Here is a 24,755-nt window from a genome sequence, read left to right on the forward strand (position 1 = left end):
CAAAAGTAAATACTGTCTGATTTCTGTTGTACTTCCTGAAAGCAAAGAAGACCTTTCCAAACAACTGCTTTCACTTTGGAAAACAAGGATCAACATGGTTTCCCTTTTTCTGACAAGCTACAGAGGAAACCAGCAAATTAATCAATATATCGATAAAACAAGTCCGTTTAATCTCCTTAGTATTGTAATTGGCATGTAAGTCTGCCACTCTCCTATGTGATATTGCTTAAAATGTTGTTCATTTAGTTTTGCTTAATAGGTACAGTATTTGTACTTGGTCCCCAAAAGCGGACGATCACAGTGCGCAATCACACAGCACAACACGCTTAAGGATGAAACTCATAGTGACCAAGCATGGACCCCAGGGGGACGTTCCAAAAGACAAGCCAATGATGAAAGCCTGCACTTCCGCTTCAGGAAATTGGAAACTTAATGGGTTACAAACTTTTAACAAATCAGATTAATATAACAACTTCAGAGAAAAAAAGAGTGTGCGTGAGTGTATGTCTCAGTTTCTGTGTTGACAGGAACACCAACCCCCTGCGGACCACCAGTCCCCTCTCATCAAAAAACTGTCAAACCACACAACCTGTTTTTAAAAACCACTATCACCCCAACCCCCACCCCAATTTTTTACTTAAGAACAATGAGGTCAGATGCTGTTGCACAGTTTGACACATCTAGCCCTCTTTTATACAGACCTGTTAGCGGCACAAAAAAACACGACAACAAAAGGTAAGTTTGCAAAGTATGATATTGATCTTTCATATTGTGAGGGATTTTTTTGTGTGTGCTGTAGTTTGGCGTGCAACTTTTATCAAGTATGCTTGACACCAGTTTCAATTCTTTGAACATAGTTGATAAGGCAGTGATTCCGTACCTTTATTGAACTATGGTACATATTTTAAGTATGAAAAAATCTCACGGCACACCACTAAATAAAATTGTACATACTTTCTGCCATCTAATGGGAAGGGCATTTATTTGTTCTGTCTGTCACTGCTGGCATAGTGTGATGGACAAAGATACATAAAATCATTTTCTCACCAATCAAGTGAAATTTGATCATTTCCCGTGGCACACCATTGTGCTCCGGCACGCTGGTTGGGAATCACTACTATAAGGACAAATGTCTTAGAATACACCTCAATCATTGAATCTCAGTTTCGATTTTTCATCTGTTTAAGATGTGGAAGAACCAAGCACCACAATACTTTAGTCTACCTTGGTGCATGAAATTGCACTCATACCACAAAGCCGAAACTAAAACCCTGACGATTCATCTGACGCTCTGATTACTGGTAACTCACATTGATTATTTGGAAGAAGCCTTAAATATTTAGTGCCGTGGCTCAGTTGTAGAGCGGTCGTCTCACAACCCAGAGGTTGTGGGTTCGATCCTATGCCATTGTGACCATGTCGAATTATATCCTTAAAGAGATACTAAACCCCCAGTTGCTCCTGATTCTGCGTGATCAATAGGTGAACGCCTTGTAAGGTGGAAAAGCACTATATAAATGAAGTAACATTTACCAATTATTTCAGATGTCTCTTATAGGAAGAACAATTTCCATGCAGTTGTGAAAACAGTTGAGAAAACCTGACATAACGTGCACACAAGTCTTAAAAGTTTGACCAAGCATTACACACCCCATGGCACGATAATACAACGATTTTCAAGACAGGGTTTTCAGGTAATGACAGGCCAAGATAACTCACCAAAGAATTTGAGCTAACTAAAAAAAAAAAAACATTCCTGTCGCTTCTGTCTTCCAGTCAAGTTGAAACAAGTTTGTTCATTATTATCACTGGGATTAAGTCTTGCTCAGTCACAACATATTTGCACGTTTTCCACTTCACGCCAATGATCCATACTAGCGTTAGTTAGCTGTAGTAACCGTTGTTTTGAATGGTTCCAAAACAACTCTCTTTATGAGTTATTAATTTTACAGTCTCCTCAATGTGTCCGTCTGGAAATGTCAGCAACGCGTTTCCTCGTTTGTCTGTTCTTCAGATCCAACAATCAGTGTGCCTCCAAGGCAACCTCAACATGATTCTGTTGTATATTTGTGTTGCCCTTGCGCTGTTCCTGCCTCAACGTTCACATCAGTCCTGCATCGTGGGCTCCCCCAAGGAATGTTTCCAGGCAGCTATGGCTCCAGGCAGCAATCTGGCCGGGGAAGGCTTCGATATCACCGAGATGAAGCGCAAGGGAGCATTTGTTCTGGACATGAATCGGTGTAAACGCAAGGACAAAACGTGCACCCTGTGTAGCAACCCCTTCATGGAGAAAGAGAAGCAGAAGCTTCCCCTGTCTGTGGTGGACTGGAGGCCCAAGCAGTCCTGCAGTTTGAAGGTGGCCAGTACCATTCACCGCTCCAGTGAGGCTCTCGTCAACTCCATCGGCTCTTTAGTGGAAAACAACTGGAAGTCCAGTCTGGGCTTGACTGTTAAGGGCCACGGGGCAAATGTCATGCTGGCTGCCACCCAGTCAAACGTGGCCCAATACTCAATGGAGAAATCAAAGAACGACAAGTTCAGCTTTACCAGCCAAAAAATGTCCTGCGAGTACTACAGGTAGCAAGGTTAAGACTTATTCCAATGTTTTCCCAAAGCAATACTTTGATCACATTCTTTCTTTGCATTTTGGTGTATACAGCTACCGAGTGTCCAACAAGCCTCTACTGCACAGTGAATTTCGAAAAGCACTGAAGGAGCTTCCAAAGACATACAGCCCTCAGCACAAGCAACGTTTTTACAGACTAATCGACAACTTTGGCACCCATTACATCACAAAGGTACCAAAACCGTTGCATATGACTGACAGAAATAAATGTGAAATAATTGTCTTTGAATGTAGGTGAAACTGGGAGGATCTGTCCACTCGGTGACCAGCATCAAACAGTGCCAGGCCAGCCTGCAGGGCCTCAGCGTGGATGAGGTGAACATGTGCCTGGAAGCCGAGGCCTCCATTACCACGAGAGTGACCGCAGAAACTCAGGCCAAACACTGCAAGAACGACATTGACAAGACGGAGAGCAAGGCGGCCTTCTCCAGCCTCTTTAACGACAGGCAAGAGCTTTCTCTCTACAGAAGATCCCTGGCCTGATGTCTTCTAAAAGTATCGATGAAGTCATGCTCTTCCAATTCCACTAATAATACGCTAAAACTAATAAGTCAATCAATTATATTATTTTAGCTTTTTTTAAACAAGATTAACAGTTTAGAATTTTTCATGATCTTGGGGTGGCCCACACCCCTATATCCCACGAGAATAGATCCGCCCCAGCCCTGAGCCAATCTCCACATTCAGATTCAAAGAAAGAGTACAGGTAATTGGTAATAAAATGACCATTTTTAAAGCAGTGTTTACTTAAGGATCTTAGTTAATCGGAACATGTTTGCTTCTGAGACTGAAATATCTGACTTCATCAATTAAATTACAAAGATAAATATTTCTATTTTAGTTTTACATAGTTTTTTTGCCTATCTAGAAAAGCAGGCTGTGCCAAAAGTTATTTCCTGTATATGCTGAGGGCTGCTAGAAAATGGACGGCGGGCCACAAATGGCCCCCGGGGCCGTGGTTTGGACATCCCTGCTCCAGAGTGTCCTACGTCTGCCCCTACTGATTGCACATGCCCGGGACACCTCATGTGCTGTGCTCCCGGATAACCAAACTCCTCACCTTATATCTGAAGTGAGCCCAACCACCCTGAAAAAAAAAAAAACTAATTTCAGGTGTGATGTTGTCTATTGAGTCACTATCCAAAACTTGTGAACCCTAAGTAACCTAAGAAAAGCTTTGTCACTTATTTGCCTAAACAAATCACATTGACTTTGCATAGATTTGCACTCATCAGAAAACCCCAACCTGGCTCATCTTCCCAACAGGTTGACAGATATAAAGGGGGGTCACACCACAGAGATGGACCTTCTCTTCTCTGCTGACAAAGATCCATCTGCCTACAAGGAATGGCTCAACACGCTGCCTCACTATCCAGACATCATATCGTATTCCCTGGAGCCTCTGCACGAGCTGCTGCCGACTAACAATCCTGCTTGGAAGAACCTGCGCTTGGCCATAAGCCATTACATCCTGGAACGAGCTCTGATGAGGAACTGCAGCGGGCGCTGTCAGGCCGGCATCAACAGCGACTCCCGTGACCCCTGTGTCTGCCAGTGCCACAACGAACGCGCCGTAAACCCGGACTGCTGCCCAACCCGTAGGGGCATCGCCCGGGTCATCATCACCGTCCAAAGGGCCTCGGATCTCTGGGGGGATCACACCACTGCCAGCGACGGCTACGTCAAGGTGATTTTCAACAAGCAAGAGCAGCGTTCGCCCGTTATTTACAATAACAACAACCCTCGCTGGGCCACCGTCATGGACTTGGGTACCCAGGACTTGTCGGCGGCTCCTAAAGTCAGGTTTGAAGTTTGGGACCAGGACAGTGGCTGGGACGACGACCTTCTGGGACAATGCGAGCGAGTGCTTACGGCAGGCGTGAAGATGGACGTGTGCGCCATGCGCCACGGAAAGCTTTTCTACAAGTTGGATGTGGAATGTGCGCCCAGTCTGGGCGGCATGTCGTGCACCGACTACAAGGCTTCACCCATGAGCCAGAGTTTGATGAGCGTTTACGTGTCCCGCCATGCTCACCCTGTTCCACAAGCTGCGCTGCTGAAGATGGGTGTCTTTGTGCACACTCAGAGCACAAAGACAAACCAAAGTTTCGCTGATGTATTTTAAACAACAAAGAAAGAGAAACCAAGAGAGTCTGAATGAGTTTTGCTGGCATTAAAGTTGATTTGCGGTGTTGGTGTCACTGGTTAATTTACTGCTTTCAGTTCATTGGAATCGACATTTAACACCTAAATCGCTTACATCACAAGACAGGAAGTGGTGACATTTCCTGTGAACAAATGAGGCGTCAATAAGTGGCATGTGAAAGCAAATGTGGGAAATGTTATTAAGTCTCTAGGCCTTGTATTCAATTGGTAGGGTGGAATAAATCAATACAAAGTCAATGTGTACTTTTTTCCATATTTATTTTAAAATACATCATCCACTCGTCGTGTCACTTTCGCCAGTGAGTGAATACTTAAAAGATCTATGTAACGTAAAAAGATTCCAAAAATACAACAAACATGGAGAATTAAAAACAAAAACAAATCAGTGAATGACAAACGATCCACTCGAAAACCAGCATGTCATTTCAATCAACCTGACAAAGACACAGATAAACAGGACAATTGAAGACTATTTTTAAAGAGACAAACAAAACCTTCCATGTATTGCTGTAAATAGGAAACTCGTACTCTAAACTTTATTAGGGTTTTATTGGATCATTGTCTACCGACCCTCATTCTCACCTTTGTATCCACCTCCAAGTGGTCCAGTTCCTGCACCGTACTTGGCCGCTTTTGCTCCTGTAAAGGACGAGCCACATTCGAAAAGGTAAGAAATGTGGATATATATATATATATTAAAAAAAACACCCCACGAGAATAATAAGAATGAATAGGCCCCAAATAATGCATATAAACAAGAAAATGTGTAAATATGCAACATTTTAGTCATATATATCCTGAATATAGAAACACATTTTTTTTACTACATACAAAGTCAACACAAAGTCACATTTCCTCTTTCTTCCATTGAGTACTAGAAAACCAAATATCTTCATTTGGAGCTATGCTACTCTCCTCAAAATTTGGGAGTTGATTATGGCATTTTGCAACAATGCCAGGAAGTTGCTTGTGAAGGAGAAAGTTGGACTGGTGTCTCGCTTACCCAACGCATCCTGACTTGGGCCTAACTGCTGTGGAAGGTAGCCTGGGTAAACACACACAAAGCACTTTTTGGATGTTTGGATAAATGAAAACACACAGCAGACTTCGAAATCTTTTCATGAGTTCATATATATTTGATATAAAAATGCTTTATAAGCGCATTAACGTTGTAGAACAATGACATGTTTGACATAGTTAACAATGTGGTCGGTTGAGAGAACTTTGAGGAAAGAGTCACCTGCTTGTGGAGCTCCATATGTGGAACCTGAAAGCACACACAATATATGATTCTGGGCAAAAACGTCAATTTCCTGGTGACTTGAAATGAGCAGGAAACTGCGCTCTATTTTAAATGAGGCCAATTATGCCTTTTCTACACAAATTTTTTTTTGGGGGGACATGCTTTAATTGAAATACACTTAGACCTTCTTTAGTGGCACACAAAAGAATCACAGAATAAAATGTTTAAATTCTGCAGTTTTACTGATACAAATTTGTTTTTTATTCTTCAATACAGCACAGTACAGCTCAGTTGTATTTCACTTTTAAGTACAACGACATTTTCAAAAACATTTAATTAGGGTGCAATTTTTTTTTATTGAACTGTTAAGGTGGATTTGAATTGAAACAGTAAAGTTATTTTTATCCATCCAGTGCAGTGTTCATGCTCAAACTGCATATACGCGCTACAATTGCTTACAAAAAAATTGCTATGAGTCATGGTGGTATTTTTTGAAGTGGTACTTGGTGTAAAAAGTTTGAGAAGCACTGATATAAAATATTTAGAGGGGGCGTCAATTCGTAGCGATTGTTGATGACAAGCTGAATAAAAGTGGGTCAGATTGAAGAAGCGCCCCCCCCCACACACACACACACACCATAACTTGTTCTCACCGTGTTTGCTGCCATCACCGCTGAGGCCGATGGGCTGGGCGGCGTACGGATACCCGCCATCTCCTAAAGGGACAGACATGTTCATGGCTATTGTGCGAAAGTAACAAGTTCATTCTAAAGTAAAAACAAAAGTTACCATCGAGTCTGCCGGGAGCAACTGGAGCGCCGCCGTAAGGAACCTGAGATGCTGCTTCGGGTGGTGCACCTCCTACAGGATGAAAACAAACTCTTGTGGACGGATTTTCATGAGTGGATGCTATTCTATGATTTAACAAGTTGAGTATTCTCACCATATTTTCCAGCAGCTGGGTCCAGTCCAGCACCAAGTCCTCCTGCAAAAACATATAAGGTCCTTAACATACATTACTTTATACACATAAGACAATTCGATGGCAGGGCAGACATGATTGGACTGCTTAATATCTTACCATATGGTGCCTGAGGCTGACCAGCATAGCTACCGGTACCCAGAGCTGCAAAATTCAGGAGGGTGGGCGGGTGCGGTTAATCGTGGTAGTTAATCACTTATGACCATTTATTACTTTATTGTGTGCCTTTCTAGTCAAACTGGCTCAACAGGCTTTTGTTTCTTGAAAAGTGATGGTTTTGGAATGCCAATGGAAAATATTTGACATGACATTAATTTTAGGGAAAAACTACAATTAATGTAACAAATATTACAGGACTTTTGATAATGTAAACTCTTAGTGGGCTGGATTTAAACAATAACAAAACTCAAATGGACAGTTTTACAACAGCTACACCAAGTGGACAGAAGCACATACTGCAACTTTAATGCTCCAGCCGCAACATGTATTTATTGATTTCCTTTATTTAAATTCACTCCCTCAGCTAATTAAAAGTTGTTTTCTATGTACTTACCAGCTCCGTACGGGTTGGCGTAACCATTTCCATAACCTGTCAAAAGGTGTGGCAAGTATTAGTAGTAATTTGTATACATTTACACATCCATCTTTAGTTTGGCGTTTTCTTACCCAAGCCATTGCCCGCCAAAGCACCCCCGTATCCTCCTGCACCGTTACCATAACCTGTTATTCAACACACTCACACTACATTTGTAGGAAAACGCTTCAAAGAAATTTGCCAAAAATAATCATCCAGACCTGTTGATACACCTGCAGGACCTTTTGTGTATCCTCCCTGACCGACAGCAGCTGGAGCTGACATGTTTGACATAAAAGGTGTGAATTAGATAAATAAGACACACACACAAAAGTACAAATTTAGGATGATTTGATGATGACGGATTTACCTCCAAGTTTCCCTGCTGCTCCCAGGTATCCTCCCTGTCCTAAATTTATGGCCAGTGCATAAACATCATTTACATCCTAATGCTTTAGAAGTAATGTTGCTTTTCATGTTAGTGGGCCAGCGTTACCTGGTCCGTAAGCCCCTGGGGCCAAGTTTCCTCCCAGATAGTTCCCTGCACCACCAATATAACCTGTGGAACAAATGAACTGGTTGAACACAAGACCACACCACAACAAACCTACAAATTAGCAGCATGGATGAGAAATAACATAATAAGCACAGAACTAGGTAAATAAATGGCAAATGCAATATGGACATTTTTAAGTTAACTTTGATAGAAATGAAGACTTAACTAAATAAGACCAAAAGAAGTACACAATGGGAGCTCAGCCTTATATTGCACCTGCATATTCACAGTTCAACATTATACAGTTGAGTATTGTCTTTGCTAATTGTGCTATTCTGAAATACCTCATTGTTTAGCTTGAATCCAATGAAAAATTTGAGTAACATTTTTATGATTTGTGAAAGCGTGAGGATACGTTAGAGGACACCTGGGGAGATTAAAGCTTTTTTAAATTTTTTATTTTATTTTACCTTCTTGCACACCTGCCCGGGCAAGACTTAAACCTGTCTCCGGAGACAAAGGTATAGTTCTCTGCACTTCTCGTACTTGAGAATTTGACACTTGCTGGCTTCCACCGATTTGCCCATTTGAGACATTTGGACTCCTCTGTTCAGGAGCTAAAAAGATTCTGGATATGGGAGCTTGTAAGCGTGTATCTTGGGATGGTAGAAGTTGATACTGATCCGGTCTTGGGTCTTGAGGAGCAAGATTAGGCGCTAATCTCGGCGTCATTCCAGACGGCTCACGGTGATTGTTTGGCAAATACAAGGATCCACACTTTTTGTTTTTGCGGCGTTGTGAACGAGCAGATCCTCGGTTTCTGGCATTCTGTACTGGTGAAGCAGCAGAAGCCAGTTTTTGGAGCTTGTCTTTACCAACAGACTGCGGCTGTCTTGCGCCATGACTGAGGACTGAAGGCTCAACACTACCTCCGGCAGCCTGAGCAAGATTTGGATCCCCTGTGGTCAGTCCAAGGCTTGACACCTTTGATGTTGGGTCAAAGATTTTAAGTTCACTTCCAGTTGATACCACTTCAGTTCTAAAACTATTTCCATTTCCTCTCCCCATGGTGAATCTTCCTGTTTCTTCTGGTCCTCCAAACAAGACACCAAGTGTTCCGGTTTTTGCTGTTTTCAGATCCTGAGCAGCCTGGCCACGGGCAGACTCCTCCAATCCTCCCAATTCCGCCGCAGAAACACCTGACGGAGGACATACCATCATACGAAATGTGTTCATCCCACGGCGTCAAAACAACGCCGTTCATCACATGCACCTTTCAACCGTCATCCATCTGGCATCCATGTTGCCAGAGAGCATTTGGGCCATCTCAAACCCAAAGTAGTCCCTGATGTAAAATAAACTGCAGAAAAGGGGATAATATAAAGTATGGATATGTTCCATGTTGTTGGGTTAAATGAGCTGAAAACCAAGCATTCCCATGGGTCTATACATTCAAGATGGTAAAAAAAACAACAACACATTTCCACAGTAAAAGCATTGCTCTGCATCTAACCTCAATAAATCTTACACAATGTCCCAGGGTTCAGACAATGTGGTTTCTAGTACCTGGTTGGACGGCGGGGTAGCCCATGTTGGTGTACGGAGCATATCCTGGAAAGAAGTTATAAATATTGACACAGTCTGACGTGGATAAACTTGGGACAAAAGTGAATGGATGCGTACCTGCAACAGGGCCGACACCATAAACTATAAAGACACACAACAAAAACAACAATTTTACTCACAACATAGAATGACTTAGCATAATTCACTATAGATGACACTAGAGAGAGTTGTTCCTCTTACCGCGTTTGCCTCCGTGGCCCAAGCCCAGGCCATTTGCAGGCGTGAGACCCAGTGGCAAGCCAGTGCCAAGATTGCCACCTAAAATAAATATTTCTAGTCATCTCACACAGTAACCAAGAGAAGTTAATAGCTCTACTAAGTATAGGCTTTAATACCATAGTGTCCATGGTTTCCAAAGGCAGGGAATCGTCCAGGTACAACCCCTCGCCCAAGAGGTTGGTAGCCCCCTATGAAAACAAGGATTTATTTGATGGACTTTCTATTTATGCCAGTCCTGTGAGTTTGACTTATCTTGCATGGGTTTAGGCCTAATTATTAGAGTGTCTGTGTAAAAGGTTTGTGAACCACTGATGTATCAAAACATTTTCATTGCTAGTAAATGTCATTATTCCCCCTGGAAACAAATAAAAGGCAAAACAAATATGGAAAAAAAAACACAACAACAACAAAAAAAACCTTGAGCTTCAGTTCACACACAATTTTGCTTTTACACATTGTGAGAATCTGAGATCATTTGAGCAAGATTTGGCTATGTTATTAGACTATGAAATGATATAATTTTGAGGAGGATTTCCCTGTATATTCTGTTTGTTTTATGATGATGACAACTTACCAACACCTAGTGGACTGGGAACAGGATAATGTCCAACTGAACAAAGAAAAGCATTTAAACATGAGTATGACTTTTTGTAACCGCAACTCTCAGTTAACCTCATTCTTATAATAGAAATAATCATCAGTCACAATGAAAATGAAACATACTTCCAGCTTTCAATGGTTTGTTGACATATCTGTTCCCAAGAGCTCTGTGGACACCATTCACTATGACACAATATCAAAATATTACAGACATCTCTCACAATTTTGAGTGTAGATGATAATGTGCTAAACAGAAAGCACTAACCGCCTTTAGTTCCGATGCCGACACCTGGAGAGCAGATGGAAGCATTTTCATCACTTTCAAGTTCAACAGGGGTAATTTAAACAAGATATTGTATTTCCTCAAATAGTACATAAATATTGCTTCTTTCTTCATTTAAGAGTAGACGTCTCACTTTTCCCACCAGGGGAAAAAAGTTATAGCAAAGTATTTCTCTCAGTTCATAGACAAATGCTGAATTCTATTGCAAATTAAAACAGTAAGCACTGAATGAATTATTGTGGGGAAAAAAACAAAAAACAATGTGACCTGTAACCTGTACAACTTACAGAAAAAAACCCTAAGTAAAAGTAAGTAAAAATAAACTGAAAACATGTGGTTACACAAGTGTGCACACCCTCTTATAACGAGGTGTGCATCAAACTCATGTTAAATAAGAGTCAGCAGACAAGTGCCAGGATTTTAAAAGCCTCCATTTATCACAAATTAGGTGCAGATAGGTTTTGTGCCAACACTGACTGCTACTTGAAACTGTTCATAATTCCCTCCACCTTAAGCAATGCCCCAGTTCATGATAAATAGTTCACGATAAAGGCAGTTTCATACTTCACTGCAGGTATGATGTTCTTTTGGTGATGAACAGTTGTGTTTGCATAAAAATATATTTTAAATTATTGTAAAATAGTTCAACCTTGGTTTCATCGGCCCAAAACAGATTTTACCACGTTTGAGGATTTTGTTATACTTATATACTTATGCAACATTGTCTCAGTTGTTTGTTTTTACTTTCCCCTAAAAAAAAACTTCTTTTTTTTTAGCTGGACAGGTTATAGGCCACATTAATTGTGGTACTGTTAAAATGATTTATCTTAGCCTTTTATTCTTTTCTTTTCTTTCTTTTTTTTATCACAGAGACCTGTCAGTTGAACAGGTGTGTAACGTTTTTGCAGTACATTCACTGTAGTTTTTTTTTTTTAAATTCCACTTTCACTTGTGTATAAGCCTTCTCTGTTCTTAGTAAACAAACAAATAAATACAGTATTTAAAGATATTTGATTAGCAGTGATCCCATTTACTGTACCTCTGGCTGGCATGATTCTCCTCCAAGACATGCCCTGAGCTGTAACCCCTGAAAAATAAAAATACTAAATAACCACATCAAACGTTTTACACTTGACCTCCTAAATACTGAACAGTCATATTGAAAGAGGCATCCACTGATGATAACTAGTAACTACTAAAACAATAAATAAAAGAGGCGACTGTGTGGAGCCTGCAGCTTCTTCTCGCGTGCAGCCGCCAAATTTTATCCCTTCTGCTCACCTCAATCCTTTGATTGAAGTGATAATAAATGATTCAAAGTGCGGTAGAGTGGAGCGATTTTTAACACGTGGGTGAGAGGCAGCTACTGAAGGCGCCGATTCATGGCAGCTTTGGAAGATAAATCATTCCACTGTTTACTTATGAAATAGACTTGCTTCTTTCAACATTATTAACAATAGTTTATATTTACAAAGCACCGTTGCTGCTTAGAAGTAGGCATTTTTAAGAGATTTTAAGATATATCCATCTAGGAAAAAACTCTAAAAAGCTGTTAAAAACGGCCAAATTAACGCTCACATTTTGAATATTTGTTGTTGTTGAATTACAAATGTTCGTTCTATCAAGAGGAGCCATATTAAGTCCTTCAAGGGCCACAGTATATCTATGAAAAAATATAAAATATAGAATGCATAAATATTTGTCTGTTTTTGTGATCTGATTGTTTTGTTTTGAGTTGAGTTTTTGATTACCTCTTTGTAGAGTTTGCCTGGCGAGGCAGAGAAGCAGCGAGGTGCGAAGAAGAGCCGAACACCACATGATGGAGGCGGGCAATCAAATGATGGATGAATCAATGCATGAATGTGGCATCCTCTGATGTCTTTTATATCCATGCTCCTACTCCTCCCACCGAATGGTACCCGCCCTCTGCGCTGGCATCAGAGGGTAACGTCGAGGTTTGGTGACTATGCTGAAATACAGGGCATTTGTGACACACAATAAAACATCTGACCACACACAGAACCTTTTGTAGACTGTATATTTTTCCCACTAGTAGAATGTAATTTTACTAGTAAGGCTAAACTGTACAATAGTTGTCATCTGTGTACTACTAGGACCACTAGCAATGCATTGCATGCATTGTTAACTAGTAAAATTTTATTATGTCATTAGTAGTACTTGCAGTACGTAGTTGTCAGCTGGCACACTTTTACTTAGTTGTAACAAGTAGCGGTTCTATTCATACGCCCTAGTCATTATACTGGTGCGCTGAATTGTCTTACTGGTGGGGATGAAGGGCATACTAGTACATGGATAATTTAGTGCATTAGTAGATTATTGATATTACCATATGCTTTTGTGTATTGTTTAACTATCTGTGTGCATGTGCTTCTTTAACTTTTGTGTTCAGATGTCAGTTGTTTAAAGGCTATAACTACCATGACATTGATTCTAGTTAGCTCACCTATGGCATTTTCTATTGTGTGATGGCTTTCTGAAAATAAAGTTTTGTTATTTGGTTAAATACAAAGCATACCAAACAGCAAAAAAAAATCATCAAAACAGACCTTCATCAATAGCACACCAGTAAGAGCAGCATAGTAGCACAGGATTCGATAGAAGAGTATAAAAAGAGAGTTAGAAAGGTTTTGGTGGTGGTCTCACATCAGTGTACAAGATGGGAGCGGGACCATGCCAAGACAATCTGTTCAAAAACAATATAGTGAACGAGTTTCCATAGCAACAAGCGGTTGCTGTGATCAAGTGTTGAGACTACGAACAAGAAGCATATGCACATGATGGCATTTATTTCATTATTTATGTAACATTTACATTGTCTAAAGACATCAGCACATACGACGGTTCTGCCTCGAAAGAGTGCACTCTAGGTTTTTTTTTTTGTTTTTTTGGTCCAGCTGACTTTGGACCACCACATCGTCTTCCTTGGAGGTAGTGAGCTCAAGACCAAAACATAAAACCCGGCTGACTCACCAGCCATCGGTTCACCTCTAAACATTTGTCTGTCTGTGCACGTTTGCTTGGCAATAAAAGCCACTCTGCAATCCGTAAGGACCATCTGCCTTCTTCCTACTGCGCGAGGCGACTGTTTTTGGGAGGCTCGGTAGGACAAAGGCAGACTGTCTCAGCTCATTTAGCTACAGAGGAGATTGAAACGAGGTGAGGGTGTCTGGACACTCATCTGGATGTTAGTTTCACGGTGGTCTGTCCTATTAGAAATACAGCCCAAAATGAAGACACACAGATGACAACTGTCCTGATGTGCCCTTAGAGCAGGGATGGGCAAACTCAGTCCTCGAGGGCCAGAGTCCTGAAGGTTTTGGATGTATGTTTCCCTTCTCCAACACAACTGATATAAGATCAGCTCACCGGCAAGCTCTGCATAAGCCTGATAATGATACTGTTGATCAATCAGCTGCGTTGGAGCAGCAAATATCCAAAACCTGCAGGACTCCGGCCCTCGAGGACCGAGTTTTCCCACCACTGCCTTAGAGGTATTAGGCAATCATAAAAGAGCGGGTTAACGCCTTGTCATCGTACAACTCGTGGTGTCATCAAAATATTGTGGGTCAAAATATCGATATTGTATCATAAGGCGTCATCAATCCATCCTCTAGTTTACTGTTATTTTAGTAATGATGATTTTACTTACTGTAATTAAGATACTTCCTGTCCCCTGAAAATAGGTATTTGTATTAATTCATAATCACAAATTATTCCTTGTTATTGGTTTTATTATTTAATATCCATCCATCCATCCATAGGCGGGTTGCGGTGGCAGTAGCTTTAGCGGGGAAGCCGAGACTTCCCTCTGCCCAGCCATAGTCTTTCCAGCGTGTCCTTTGTTGTCCCCAGCCAGGGCTTCCTGCCAGTGGGACACGCCCGGGAGACCCACACCACTGGCTCCTCTCAACAGGGAGAAGAGCGGCTCAATTAGAATCCCTCTCTAAGGGAGAGTCCGGACACCCTCCAGAGGAAAACCAAGTATCCGGAATCTCGTTCTTTCGGTCGGAATCTCGTTCTTTCGGTCGCGACCCACAGCTCGTGACCATAGGTGAGGGTAAGAACATAGATCGACCGGTAAATCAAAAGATTAGCCTTTCGGCTCAGCTCCTTCTTCACTACGACAGACCGATAGAGAGTCCGCATCACAGCAGACACTGCACCAATCCGCCTGTTGATCTCCCCCTTCATCCTGCCCTCACTCTTAAACAAGACCCCAAGATACTTGAACTCCTCCACCCTTTTCTGACAGAGGACAATGGTCTCATCCCAACGGCTTCAGACTTGACAGACTTGACTGTGAACCGCTACAGTGACAGTTGGAGATTGCGGCTGAAGAAGCCAACAGTACCACATCATCTGCATAAAGCTTAGATGTATTATGCAATTCTGTCCATAAAAGTTATGAACAGAATTGGTAAAAAAAAAAAAAAAGAAGGGCAGCCGTGGCGGAGTCCAACCCTCACTGAAAACTAATCCAACTGGATGTAATACCATCTCTGACATCACTGGAACAGGGACCGAACAGCCCGTATTGGTGGTTTGGTACCCTGTACTCCTGAAGCACCCTCCACAGAACACGGTCGAACGCCTTCTCCAAGTCCACAAAACACACACATGATGGTTGGATGAACCCACATTCACCCTCGAGAACCCTGCCAAGGGTGTAAAGCTGGTCCACTGTTCCACGGCCAGGATGAAAACCATACTACTCCTGAATCTGAGATTCGACTTCCCAACAGACCCTCCTCTTCAGAACCCTTGGATAGATCTTACCAGGGAAGCTGAGCAGTGTGACTCTTCTGTAGTTGGAACACACCCTCCGGGACCCTTCTCAAGAAGGGAGACTACCACTCCGGTCTGTCAATCCAGAGGAACTCTGGGTGGATGTCATACTACCCCAGGAATAAATGAAGTGCGCATCTTGGACCGCACGTACGTCAGCTGGCAAGCTTCGTGATGCTTCCATCTGTTCCCTCGGTTTCAGGATATTGACAAAATAAATGTGTTAAAGAAATTTTCCATTTTAGCCTCTTTTACGTCTGTTTGGATCTTTCTTTTCCGTCTGAAAATTGGGAAGAGTGAACGGAGGTTTACAAACATACACTTCCGTCTTCTCGAGCTTTCAATGGTGTTTTTTGCCTATAAACTCCATTAGGACAGTTAAAAATGGCACCAAGTGCACCTGTCGTTTTGTTACTTAAGGCTGACAACCGTTTAAACCAGAGGTGGGCATTGAGGGCCGGAGTCCTGCAGGCTTTGCATGTTGCCCTTCTCCAACACATCTGATATATGATCAGCTCATCAGCAAGCTCTGCATAAGCCTGATAACGATCCTGTTGATTGGAATCAGCTTGTGTTGGAAGTGAGAAATCTCCAAAACCTGCAGGACTCCGGCCCTCGAGGACCGAGATTGCCCACCTCTGGTTTAAACAATGCTTGCAAGCTTTAAGGTGTGCAGTTACGCAAACACTTTTAGCGCTCCATTCGCCGCCATTCAAATGACGGCTTTGTTTGATATCAAGTTGTTTTTTTTTCACTTATAGGAGTGCCCATCTCAGAGTCCCCAGATTGTGCTTCCTCAAAGGAAGGTGTCGGTGGAATTGAGTAGGTCTTTGAAGTATTTTTCCTACTGATTAACAATGTCCCGAGTCAAAGTCAGCGACAAATCATCTTCACTGTACAAAGTGTTAATGGTGCATTGCTTCCCCCTCCTGAGAATTTCTTTAGTTGTTTTCCATGGCTTCGCCGAAACTCCTCCCATGCTTCAGTATTTGCCTCGGTGACGGTTGAAGCTGTGTTCCGCTTGGCCAGGTGGAACCCATGAGCTGCCTCCTGAGTGCCACAGACCAAATTCCCTAACTCTTTCAGCCTGGCGGCAACCCTTTACCGCCGGTCTCCACCAGCGGGTTCAGGGATTGCTGCCACGACAGGCACCGACCACTTTATGGCCACAATCGCTCTCCAACACACCCTCCAAGGACTCCATAGGGGGTGCTCTGAGCTGCTGTTTGGTGCATAGATACAAACAACAGTCAGGACCCGTTACCCACCCGATGATGGAGGGAGGCTTTCGTCCACAAGGATGAACCCCAACATGCACGCGCCAAGCCAGGGGGCAATAAGTATGCCCACACCTGCGCTGCGCCTCTCACCATGGGCAACTCCAGAGTGGAAAAGAGTCCCACCCCTCTCGAGAGGCGAGTCAGAGTATGTTTAGACTCTAGTCGAAACTTCTCTACCTCGCACACGAGCGCGTCCCTAACTCGGGTCACGGAATGCCTGGCCACAGAAAATAGCTCTAGAGTTTCTGTATGTTCTGGGGGAGGAAGAAAAAGATTCCGAGCTAGATAAATGGCTTCACTTTCAAATGGATGAAGAATAGAATAGAACTTTATGTGTCATTATGTACACAATTAAACTTATTTTAGCAGCAACATAAATGATCAACAATGACATACATATACACAACAAATAATAAAATAAGCCCTAATGCCAATATAAATCCATTTAAAAGTGGTAATGCGCAAGTGCGTTTTATGCATTTAACTACTTGTGAATTGAAACTATGCAGTAGTCTATTTGAGCGCACGCCCAGTGTCTTCTTGTATCTTCTTCCAGAAGGGAGGGAAGTAAACAGTTTGTGGCCAGGGTGTATGTATGGGGTCTTTGGAGATGGAGCTGGCACCTGGTCGTGCAGATAAAACCTGTTAAGCCTGCTAGCATAGAAGAAGTGCAACAAACTAAAGAGATGATTGTTGTTGGGAAGAATGGACATGTGAAAGCAGTCCAACAAATGTTTAAAAAAAAAGTTACTGACGCACTTTTTGTTTGTTTCAATAGCTATTTAGGCAGCAAACGAATTAGGCCTAACACTGAAACGGGGACAGAAGAAAATCACCTGCTGGTGTCTTTTCTTTGCTTCTGTTGAGAATTTAGAGGCAGTTTCATGCTTGTGTTAGTCAACGTTGACCACCTGCTGCGCGAGATCAATATTAGTGTTGCGCTTATTGTAGCGTAGTTGGACTGGTAAACTGTGTAAAAACGCAACATTGGTTCACAGAGAGTGATTTATGACCAAATAAGACCTTGTGATTTTCAAGTGAAATAGTTGATCATGGGTTTTCTTAAAGAAGTGGATTAATCTTACTAAGGTTTACATACAGAAAAAGACGATACGAGCAAGCAACTCTTGCAGAAAACCTGCAGCAAACGGAAAACGTGGGCATGTGCCAAGATGGCGAGTACAGGCTTCCCACAATACCACTCACAAGGCAGTCAGACTGACTGTTTGTATGACATCACTACTGGTTGACTCAGGCGGTCTGAGTGGCCAGGTGCAGGCAACAAAAGTAGTGCTAACAATGTGAAAAAAACACTGAAATACAGACAGCCATCAGACTTGCCATCTGTCTTTATACTCAAATGGACAGGCACATGCCACACACTAAGCAGTTTGAAGTGGAATGTGTGGTCCTGTTTGCATTTGATTGTCCGTAGTTGTAAGGCTACTTCCTGATTTATGGAAGATAATGTAAGATGAACAGGCGGATGATTTTGATTCGTGGATGAACTGCTCCAATTACGCCATGGTTATCCACAGACAATAAATTGAGCAAATTTGCACAAACCGCATCGTTATTTGGATCAATTCAATGTTGACGTTTTAAAGGGTTGTTCTTTGGCTGTTGTACTTAGAGGGGAACTCCAAGGCAAATTTGTAATAAATTATATTCTACATGCCTTAACTTACTCAAAACGGTATTCTAATTAATATTGTGTTAGTGGAATAAGAATTAAACAGCATCCATTTTATCCATCTCAGGGCGCTGCCATTTTGACATTACTACGATTTGACACATCAAAGTACCCTCAGGCTCGCATCGCAAACGTCACAGCTCACCTCAAATAGGTTTCAGTTTAGAAAACAACATCTTTGTCAGCTGTGAACAATGGAGCAATGTCCACAATATGGTAGCAACTACCCCAGGCAACATTAGTATTTCTTGCTTAAAACAACATGAGGCATATAAACAGGGGTTTGGAGCATATTTTTTTAATTAAAAAATAATCATGACTTTAGTCATTCATTTTCCACACGATAATTGTTTTAAGTCAAATATAATTAATAATCTAATTTAATCAAACCTAATGTAATCTAATTTCGTCAACTCAACATAAAGCCTGAGCCAAGCAACACCCCTGTGCAGCGCTACACCATCTGGTTGGCGGTTTTTGTTCCCATAAAATGGATGGTTATTTCAGCAGTATAATATTGTACTCCTTCATATATTTTTGTTTGAAATCTGTGTTATTTCCAACTCGTGAAATGTATAAAATCAAGATTTTGTCCTGCCACATAAGTTCAAGTCATGACGTACTAAAAAAGAACTTACGTCTTGTAAACTAAGGACGTACACGTCCTTGTCCATATGAACAGTAACTCATGATATTTTTACTACTAACATTTTGGAAAACTCAAGCGATGATTACCATTTTCTAGCGTAGAGACAGAAAATACAACGTTAACATATAGCGTCCCCGAAAAATTTACATAATTTTGTAGTCCAAAGAGTCCAATTCTTTCTCAAATAATACTAATGATATAGATTTGGAGTTTACTCTCATTTAAAAACACCGGGGAAACTATGCAAGGTGTAGTATTTCAATTATTTATTTATTGTCTACTTTTGTGTTGTTGATATAGGGATTAAATGGCCCTGCAGTGTAAATCCAGTCTAAGTAACACATGTGGTAGGGTACTAAACATTTTTCCACTGACTTACTTTCTCACCTATATGTGTGCCTTTGCGTCCCGCCAAGGATTTACAGTCACGTGAGAGTTAAAAAATGGAAATCCCGTAGATCTTTTCATGAAGACACGCCTCCTCCATTGCTTCTCAGTCACATATCAACGGGCCTACTGCACTTGGTTTAATATAAACTTGATGTTCCCAGGCACAGTGACAGACTGAGAGTAGGGAGGAGCCTGCGGAGGTGAGTGAAGCTCGGGACAGACTGAAGGACAAAACAAGAAAGAAGGAGACGAAAGGTAAAGCCAGCAACAGGCGTGCTAAGAAAATAAAGACTTATTGACCTATCGCTTGCCCGAATAACAGTAAGTTCTGCAAATGAGCCATGCAAACCTCTCTTTACTGATATGCATGTTTAAAATACGAAAGAAATGATTGTTCATCGGCGTCTGCATAACACACAAGTAAACAAGACTGTGTTATGTCTTACCCTGCAAACTGTGTCTGTGGTCTGCCTATACACAGATGTCGTCGTCAGCCGCATCGCATTCGAGCCACAAGGGAGGAAGTCAGAACGTCTTCACACTCACAAAAACAAAACACTGGCATACAAATCAGAATTTGAACAAAATGTTTTTGTGAAATACAGTATATGCCTTTAAAAGACAAAACGTGACATAGCAGGACATGTCCTCACCAAAGCGTCAACAGATTCTTTGGCATTTATTTCAAAATAACACACAGCCTCAATAAGTGCCGACATGGGGAGAATAAACACTGGAAGTTCAGTATCATATGTGTCGTCAATTGCTGTCAAAGAAAATTAAGGTAGACTGTTATTGTTTTTACTCTTAACAGTGGTTAACGTCTTTCTATGGCAGTTAAGAATGCATACAAATTTGATGTTTGCAGCACGTCTGCCTTGCGACTCACCTGCCACTAGTAATAATTAGCCCTATACACAGCAACTGTGGATTTACACAAGTAGGATTTCTCACAGTGTATATAGCGTGTCACCCATCCATCCATTAACCATACCGCTTATCCTCACAATTATGTATAATATATTTATTATAGCTCAAGATGAACTTTAAAGCTGGTAGCCAGCATATATATATTCTTGCTCCTTGGCAGGCAGTCTTGCAACCCATTGTGGAACACCATAAAAACTAGGGCTGTTCGATACCACTTTTTTTTAGACCGATACGATACTCAAATCTTCAGTACTCACCGATACCAAGTGCCAATACCATTAGTACCTATGATACATAAAATTTGCACACACACAAAAAAAGACACATAATTTTTTTTAAAAAAAGACATACATATCCCAACGATAGCAAATTTCCTTAAAATTTAATGAAATGTATGGCAATTATATGTTTTCAATGTTCTCATAAAAGTAATTTTGCATAAAGCACATAATATAATGAATTTTTAAAAATCCATATATAAAATGAAACTAATAATCCAGTGGCCAGAAAAAAAAGTCCCAATCAAAACATGTGATTGTACAACTTCTTTTTAAGGAATACAGTGAAGTGCAAATAATTCAATTCAATACAGTGGTGTTAGAATTGTAAGACTTTCTCGAGCTGTTTGGTGTGATGTTTAATTATATCTTGTTTTGAAACGGTTAGAGTAGACAATATTAAGTATTGTACTCTTTGCGTGTTCAATTAACTGAATGGTGAGATCCTGGTGAAGAAGTCCCTTTGCAAAGGTATTATAATTATCAGAAGCTTCTGATGACAACAATTGACTACACTGAAGCCGTGTTCCATCAGATTGTGTCTCGGGCTCTCCGGCACATCATTATTTATTGAAAAGTGGGTGAATAAGTCTCCTCCCATCAGCCCACAATACATTTGTTTACAACTCAGTAAAAACAAGAGAATTCCTCTCTCCTCCCTTCTGCAAGTTCCCATAGCTATAAATCAGATTAGAGAAAAACAATAATCAGCCTGTGCCCCCCTTCCGACAGAGACAGGTACCAGACACATACACTCCCTTATTTTCTCAGGAGTGTGAGACAGATACAATAGACAATCCCATTCATTGAGCTCCACAGCTATAACTAAATCCAAAACGGCTAAAATATCAATTGAAACTGAAAAACAATGTTACTAACTTAACAAAACCCATGCTTTTAATTTGGAAGGCTGCTCTGTATATGAATTAGTATATATAAAACCCAAAGGGAAACGAAAAGCCACATTACAAATATAATGTAGTGTTATAAGAGCTATAATTAGCATCTGCGAGGGCCGTAACGACACCGTTCTATTTTTAGCACTGCAACGACATTAACAAGGCAATTAACTAATTCACTCCCAGCCATTTTCATGAAAGCAACCCCCTTGGCTCCCGGCTGTGTTACTGGATTTTCACAGATTTTGCAAGTCCCACAGAATATTGTGTTGTATTGCTATAAAAAAAAAAAAACATGGAACCTACCAAAAGACAGATTAGAGTCTCTTCTTTCATCAGGAAAAAAAAAGTATATTTGTATCTGTTTCTGTTAGCATTAGAAAATGTCATTATTATTCACATTCCTGTTGAAAACACTGTCAAAAAGACCTTGTTGCAACATGGCCCTGGCTGAGCTCTTATACTCTGCTGCCACCTGCTGGCCGTTTTTGTAATAACTACCATTGCTTTAAGCCACCTCTTCATGTCAGAAGCTGCACCAAAGCCTTCTAAGTATGCTCTTGCATAAAAATATGTTTTTGGGAGTGAAGGACAAACTATCAAAAAACATTATGTTTTTGGGTTTGAATGAGTTAAGAGCAAGGCAAGAGGCAATTAAACACGGCGAAGTTACGTAAGCTACAAACATATATGAACCACAGATAGAGGTGATATTACTCACAGCAAGAGTACTTACTCATTCTCAGTAATGCACACCGAAACGGCGCTGCAAGAAGTAATAAAATTAATAAGTATTACCTCATAAGGAGATACACAGGAAACGAAGGAGACGGAACAAAACTTTCGTTCCCCCCAGTCTTTCCGACAGTTCCTGACCAAAAAATGGCCACAAGAGCAGGGGCCGATACCAGTATCAAGAACCGTCGCAAGTACCGATACCATGAAATTGGCCTGGTATCGGTACTCGCCCATCCCTAATAAAAACATTTCATTAATTCTGCCAAACTTTCCACAGCGAGGACCTGGGAGATTCTGACCTATGTGCTGGCGTTGCCCGGCGTGGGCGTGTGCACGTTCAACGCCTACATGAAGATGCAGGCGCAATCACACGAGCAGCCGGAATTTGTGCCCTACGAACACCTCCGCATCCGCACCAAGGTGAGCGGCTTCTTGACACTCCCTCGGCATTATTTGTATTCCATTGCTCCGTACCTAGGCCAAAATTTATGGGAATACTCAGACATCACTCACCGCTGTCTCCTGACAGAAATTCCCATGGGGCGATGGCAACCACACGCTGTTCCACAATTCTCACACCAACCCTTTGCCCGATGACTACGAGAACTCCCACCACTGAGGGGTCTTCCATCCACACAGTGATGTCTTGCATTGAAATAAGGATCATCATCATCTTATGCACGAATTCAAGTGTCATCGTTTTTTGTTTTTTTAAATAAGAAATAATGACAGCAGTACTAGGAGAGTGGACTAAAAATAACCAAGAAATCTGCTTCAAGCAGGTGGGCTGGTCAAACAAAAGACCAAAAAAAGCAATGATTTTAGAATCATTTCCTTGGTCAGTGACTTACTGTAACTACTAGTTCCGAAATTTGGACTGCTTAAAAGCAACTAACAACGATTATATAGCAATATTTTTGCTGTAAATATGCCCATTCATCCATAGTTTGTCTACATTTACTTCTACAGTTTGCTACTTTTACTTTTAAACAATGGACATGATTTATGAACAGAAGGTTTAAATCACCCTATCAGCACAAAAATACACATTTAACACAAGTAACATGTGTTACATTTCTAACTTGTGATTTCTTTGTTTTAAAAGCATTTTTGTAGTTTTAAAGGCATTTTCGAATGCAAATAACTTATAGTCCTTGTTTCAAACACCGTGCACACTGAATGAACAGAAACCTTCTGCCCGGAATATACTTACTTATCATACTAACTATATTGACTCAAATAACACAGGCTAAAATTAAAAATATATATTGGTAGTACTGTACACAACACAATGCTAACATTAGCAAATCGGCTTAAGATGGTTAGCCAGCGATACCTCAAAGATACGTCATAGAGCTGTATAAATTAGTCACATGAAAATGTTGTATTGTTTGCCACCGGAGCTTTTAAAACTACCGAAACTGAGCTAACATGAACTTTAGAAAGTTTTTTGCAGGGGAATGTCTTACCGGCTTGGAGTAACCGCTACGCCTGTAACTTCCTTCTGACAGGAGAAGATGGCGCCATCTTGTGGAAGTTGTGTGCGTACTTTTAGAGTAACGTCTTATGTAACGGTAACTCCACGCGAAGATAATGTCCTTCGAGAATGGCAATTTAGTTGTTGTTAACCTACCACAAATGTGTTATTTTTATTTCCCTACAAGTGGCATTCATTAAGTTACTAAACTGCAGTAGGTGCATTGATGGAATCAAATTATAACAAGTCTAGCTCATATGTCTCCTGATTTACTTAACATTTGCGTCCCAATTTCGGGATTTTAAAAATATAATTTTATTGCTATTTATGTATCCATTCCATCCATTCATAATTTCATTATATGAACCGCTTATCAATCATCACGTGGGTCACGGGCATCACAGCTGTCTGATTAAGGCTGGGTTTAAAAAAAACGAATAACCAATATCGAATAGATTTCCCTTTTCGAGCGTGATATAGATTCATGCATGTGACCCGACGGACGTTTTTTTTCCCCTTTTCTCTCATTGTTTGTTGTAAGTTTATATATTTTTTCCTTTGCTTTCATAATATTAATAATATAACACGATATTATGCATAGGTGTGCTTTTAATAATTTTAGAGACAAATGATACTATTTATAGTATAGTCATGGCAGAGAGCTGGTGTGGTGCAAAAATATTTTCTTCCTTTCACCTATGGCATAATAGAAAAGAGTTGAGAAGCACTGCAATAAAGGACGCCATCAAATTTAAATGACTCGACAAGTTAGCATCCCATGTATTGTATTGCTGGTCCAC

General features: G+C 41.1%; 3 protein-coding genes across 12 annotated transcripts; 2 read left to right on the top strand and 1 right to left on the bottom strand.

Moving 5' to 3' along the window:
* Positions 1–651: 651 nt before the first annotated feature.
* LOC147181680 (perforin-1-like) lies at positions 652–5,029 on the top strand. The gene is made up of 5 exons (XM_086092031.1): positions 652–735; positions 2,015–2,577; positions 2,660–2,798; positions 2,861–3,072; positions 3,893–5,029. Exons 2-5 carry the CDS (start codon positions 2,051–2,053, stop codon positions 4,749–4,751), a joined length of 1,737 nt encoding a protein of 578 aa, XP_085948157.1. The 5' UTR covers positions 652–735; positions 2,015–2,050; the 3' UTR covers positions 4,752–5,029.
* LOC147181681 (uncharacterized) lies at positions 3,376–24,019 on the bottom strand. Of its 10 annotated transcripts, none has more exons than XM_086092005.1 (27): positions 23,948–24,000; positions 22,992–23,123; positions 20,080–20,191; positions 19,631–19,854; positions 12,567–12,784; positions 11,855–11,902; positions 10,798–10,821; positions 10,656–10,715; positions 10,507–10,542; positions 10,049–10,120; positions 9,894–9,971; positions 9,771–9,794; positions 9,654–9,698; positions 8,558–9,286; positions 8,088–8,150; positions 7,962–8,000; positions 7,813–7,869; positions 7,684–7,719; positions 7,571–7,606; positions 7,117–7,161; positions 6,979–7,020; positions 6,825–6,896; positions 6,689–6,751; positions 6,033–6,059; positions 5,796–5,837; positions 5,375–5,431; positions 3,376–3,713 (listed from the first exon to the last, which is right to left on the bottom strand). In XM_086092005.1, the coding sequence occupies exons 5-27, from the start codon at positions 12,631–12,633 to the stop codon at positions 3,688–3,690; spliced, it is 1,788 nt and encodes a 595-aa protein (XP_085948131.1). In that variant the 5' UTR covers positions 12,634–12,784; positions 19,631–19,854; positions 20,080–20,191; positions 22,992–23,123; positions 23,948–24,000; the 3' UTR covers positions 3,376–3,687. The 10 variants fall into 10 exon arrangements, with proteins under 10 accessions (XP_085948131.1, XP_085948078.1, XP_085948088.1 ...); XM_086091952.1 differs by having other exon boundaries at positions 3,378–3,713; positions 7,684–7,737; XM_086091962.1 differs by lacking the exon at positions 23,948–24,000 and adding an exon at positions 23,826–23,922 and having other exon boundaries at positions 3,378–3,713; positions 7,684–7,737.
* cox6a2 (cytochrome c oxidase subunit 6A2) lies at positions 12,672–24,647 on the top strand. Its single transcript, XM_086093337.1, has 3 exons — positions 12,672–12,759; positions 22,756–22,898; positions 23,008–24,647. The coding sequence occupies exons 1-3, from the start codon at positions 12,672–12,674 to the stop codon at positions 23,095–23,097; spliced, it is 321 nt and encodes a 106-aa protein (XP_085949463.1). The 3' UTR covers positions 23,098–24,647.
* Positions 24,648–24,755: the final 108 nt, after the last annotated feature.

The sequence above is a fragment of the Leptonotus elevatus genome, chromosome 1 (genome assembly GCF_054856555.1).
Source record: "Leptonotus elevatus isolate MCC_2025b chromosome 1, RoL_Lele_1.0, whole genome shotgun sequence".
NCBI classification, from domain to species: domain Eukaryota; kingdom Metazoa; phylum Chordata; class Actinopteri; order Syngnathiformes; family Syngnathidae; genus Leptonotus; species Leptonotus elevatus.

What these genes read in the sequence shown, in the direction of transcription:
- LOC147181680 (XM_086092031.1), top strand. Translation starts at nt 2,051, where the DNA reads ATGATTCTGTTGTATATTTGTGTTGCCCTTGCGCTGTTCCTGCCTCAA. An exon ending in ATGTCCTGCGAGTACTACAG is followed by an intron (nt 2,578 to 2,659) that starts GTAGCAAGGTTA and finishes TGGTGTATACAG; the next exon opens with CTACCGAGTGTCCAACAAGC. An exon ending in TCCAGCCTCTTTAACGACAG is followed by an intron (nt 3,073 to 3,892) that starts GCAAGAGCTTTC and finishes TCTTCCCAACAG; the next exon opens with GTTGACAGATATAAAGGGGG.
- LOC147181681 (XM_086091998.1), bottom strand. Translation starts at nt 12,633, where the DNA reads ATGTGGTGTTCGGCTCTTCTTCGCACCTCGCTGCTTCTCTGCCTCGCC. An exon ending in CGCCAACCCGTACGGAGCTG is followed by an intron (nt 7,162 to 7,570) that starts GTAAGTACATAG and finishes TGAATTTTGCAG; the next exon opens with CTCTGGGTACCGGTAGCTAT. An exon ending in ACTTGGAGGTGGATACAAAG is followed by an intron (nt 3,714 to 5,374) that starts GTGAGAATGAGG and finishes TTTTTTTTTCAG; the next exon opens with GGTGGTTGGGCTCACTTCAG.
- cox6a2 (XM_086093337.1), top strand. Translation starts at nt 12,672, where the DNA reads ATGAATGTGGCATCCTCTGATGTCTTTTATATCCATGCTCCTACTCCT. An exon ending in CTCTGCGCTGGCATCAGAGG is followed by an intron (nt 12,760 to 22,755) that starts GTAACGTCGAGG and finishes AACTTTCCACAG; the next exon opens with CGAGGACCTGGGAGATTCTG. An exon ending in ACCTCCGCATCCGCACCAAG is followed by an intron (nt 22,899 to 23,007) that starts GTGAGCGGCTTC and finishes GTCTCCTGACAG; the next exon opens with AAATTCCCATGGGGCGATGG.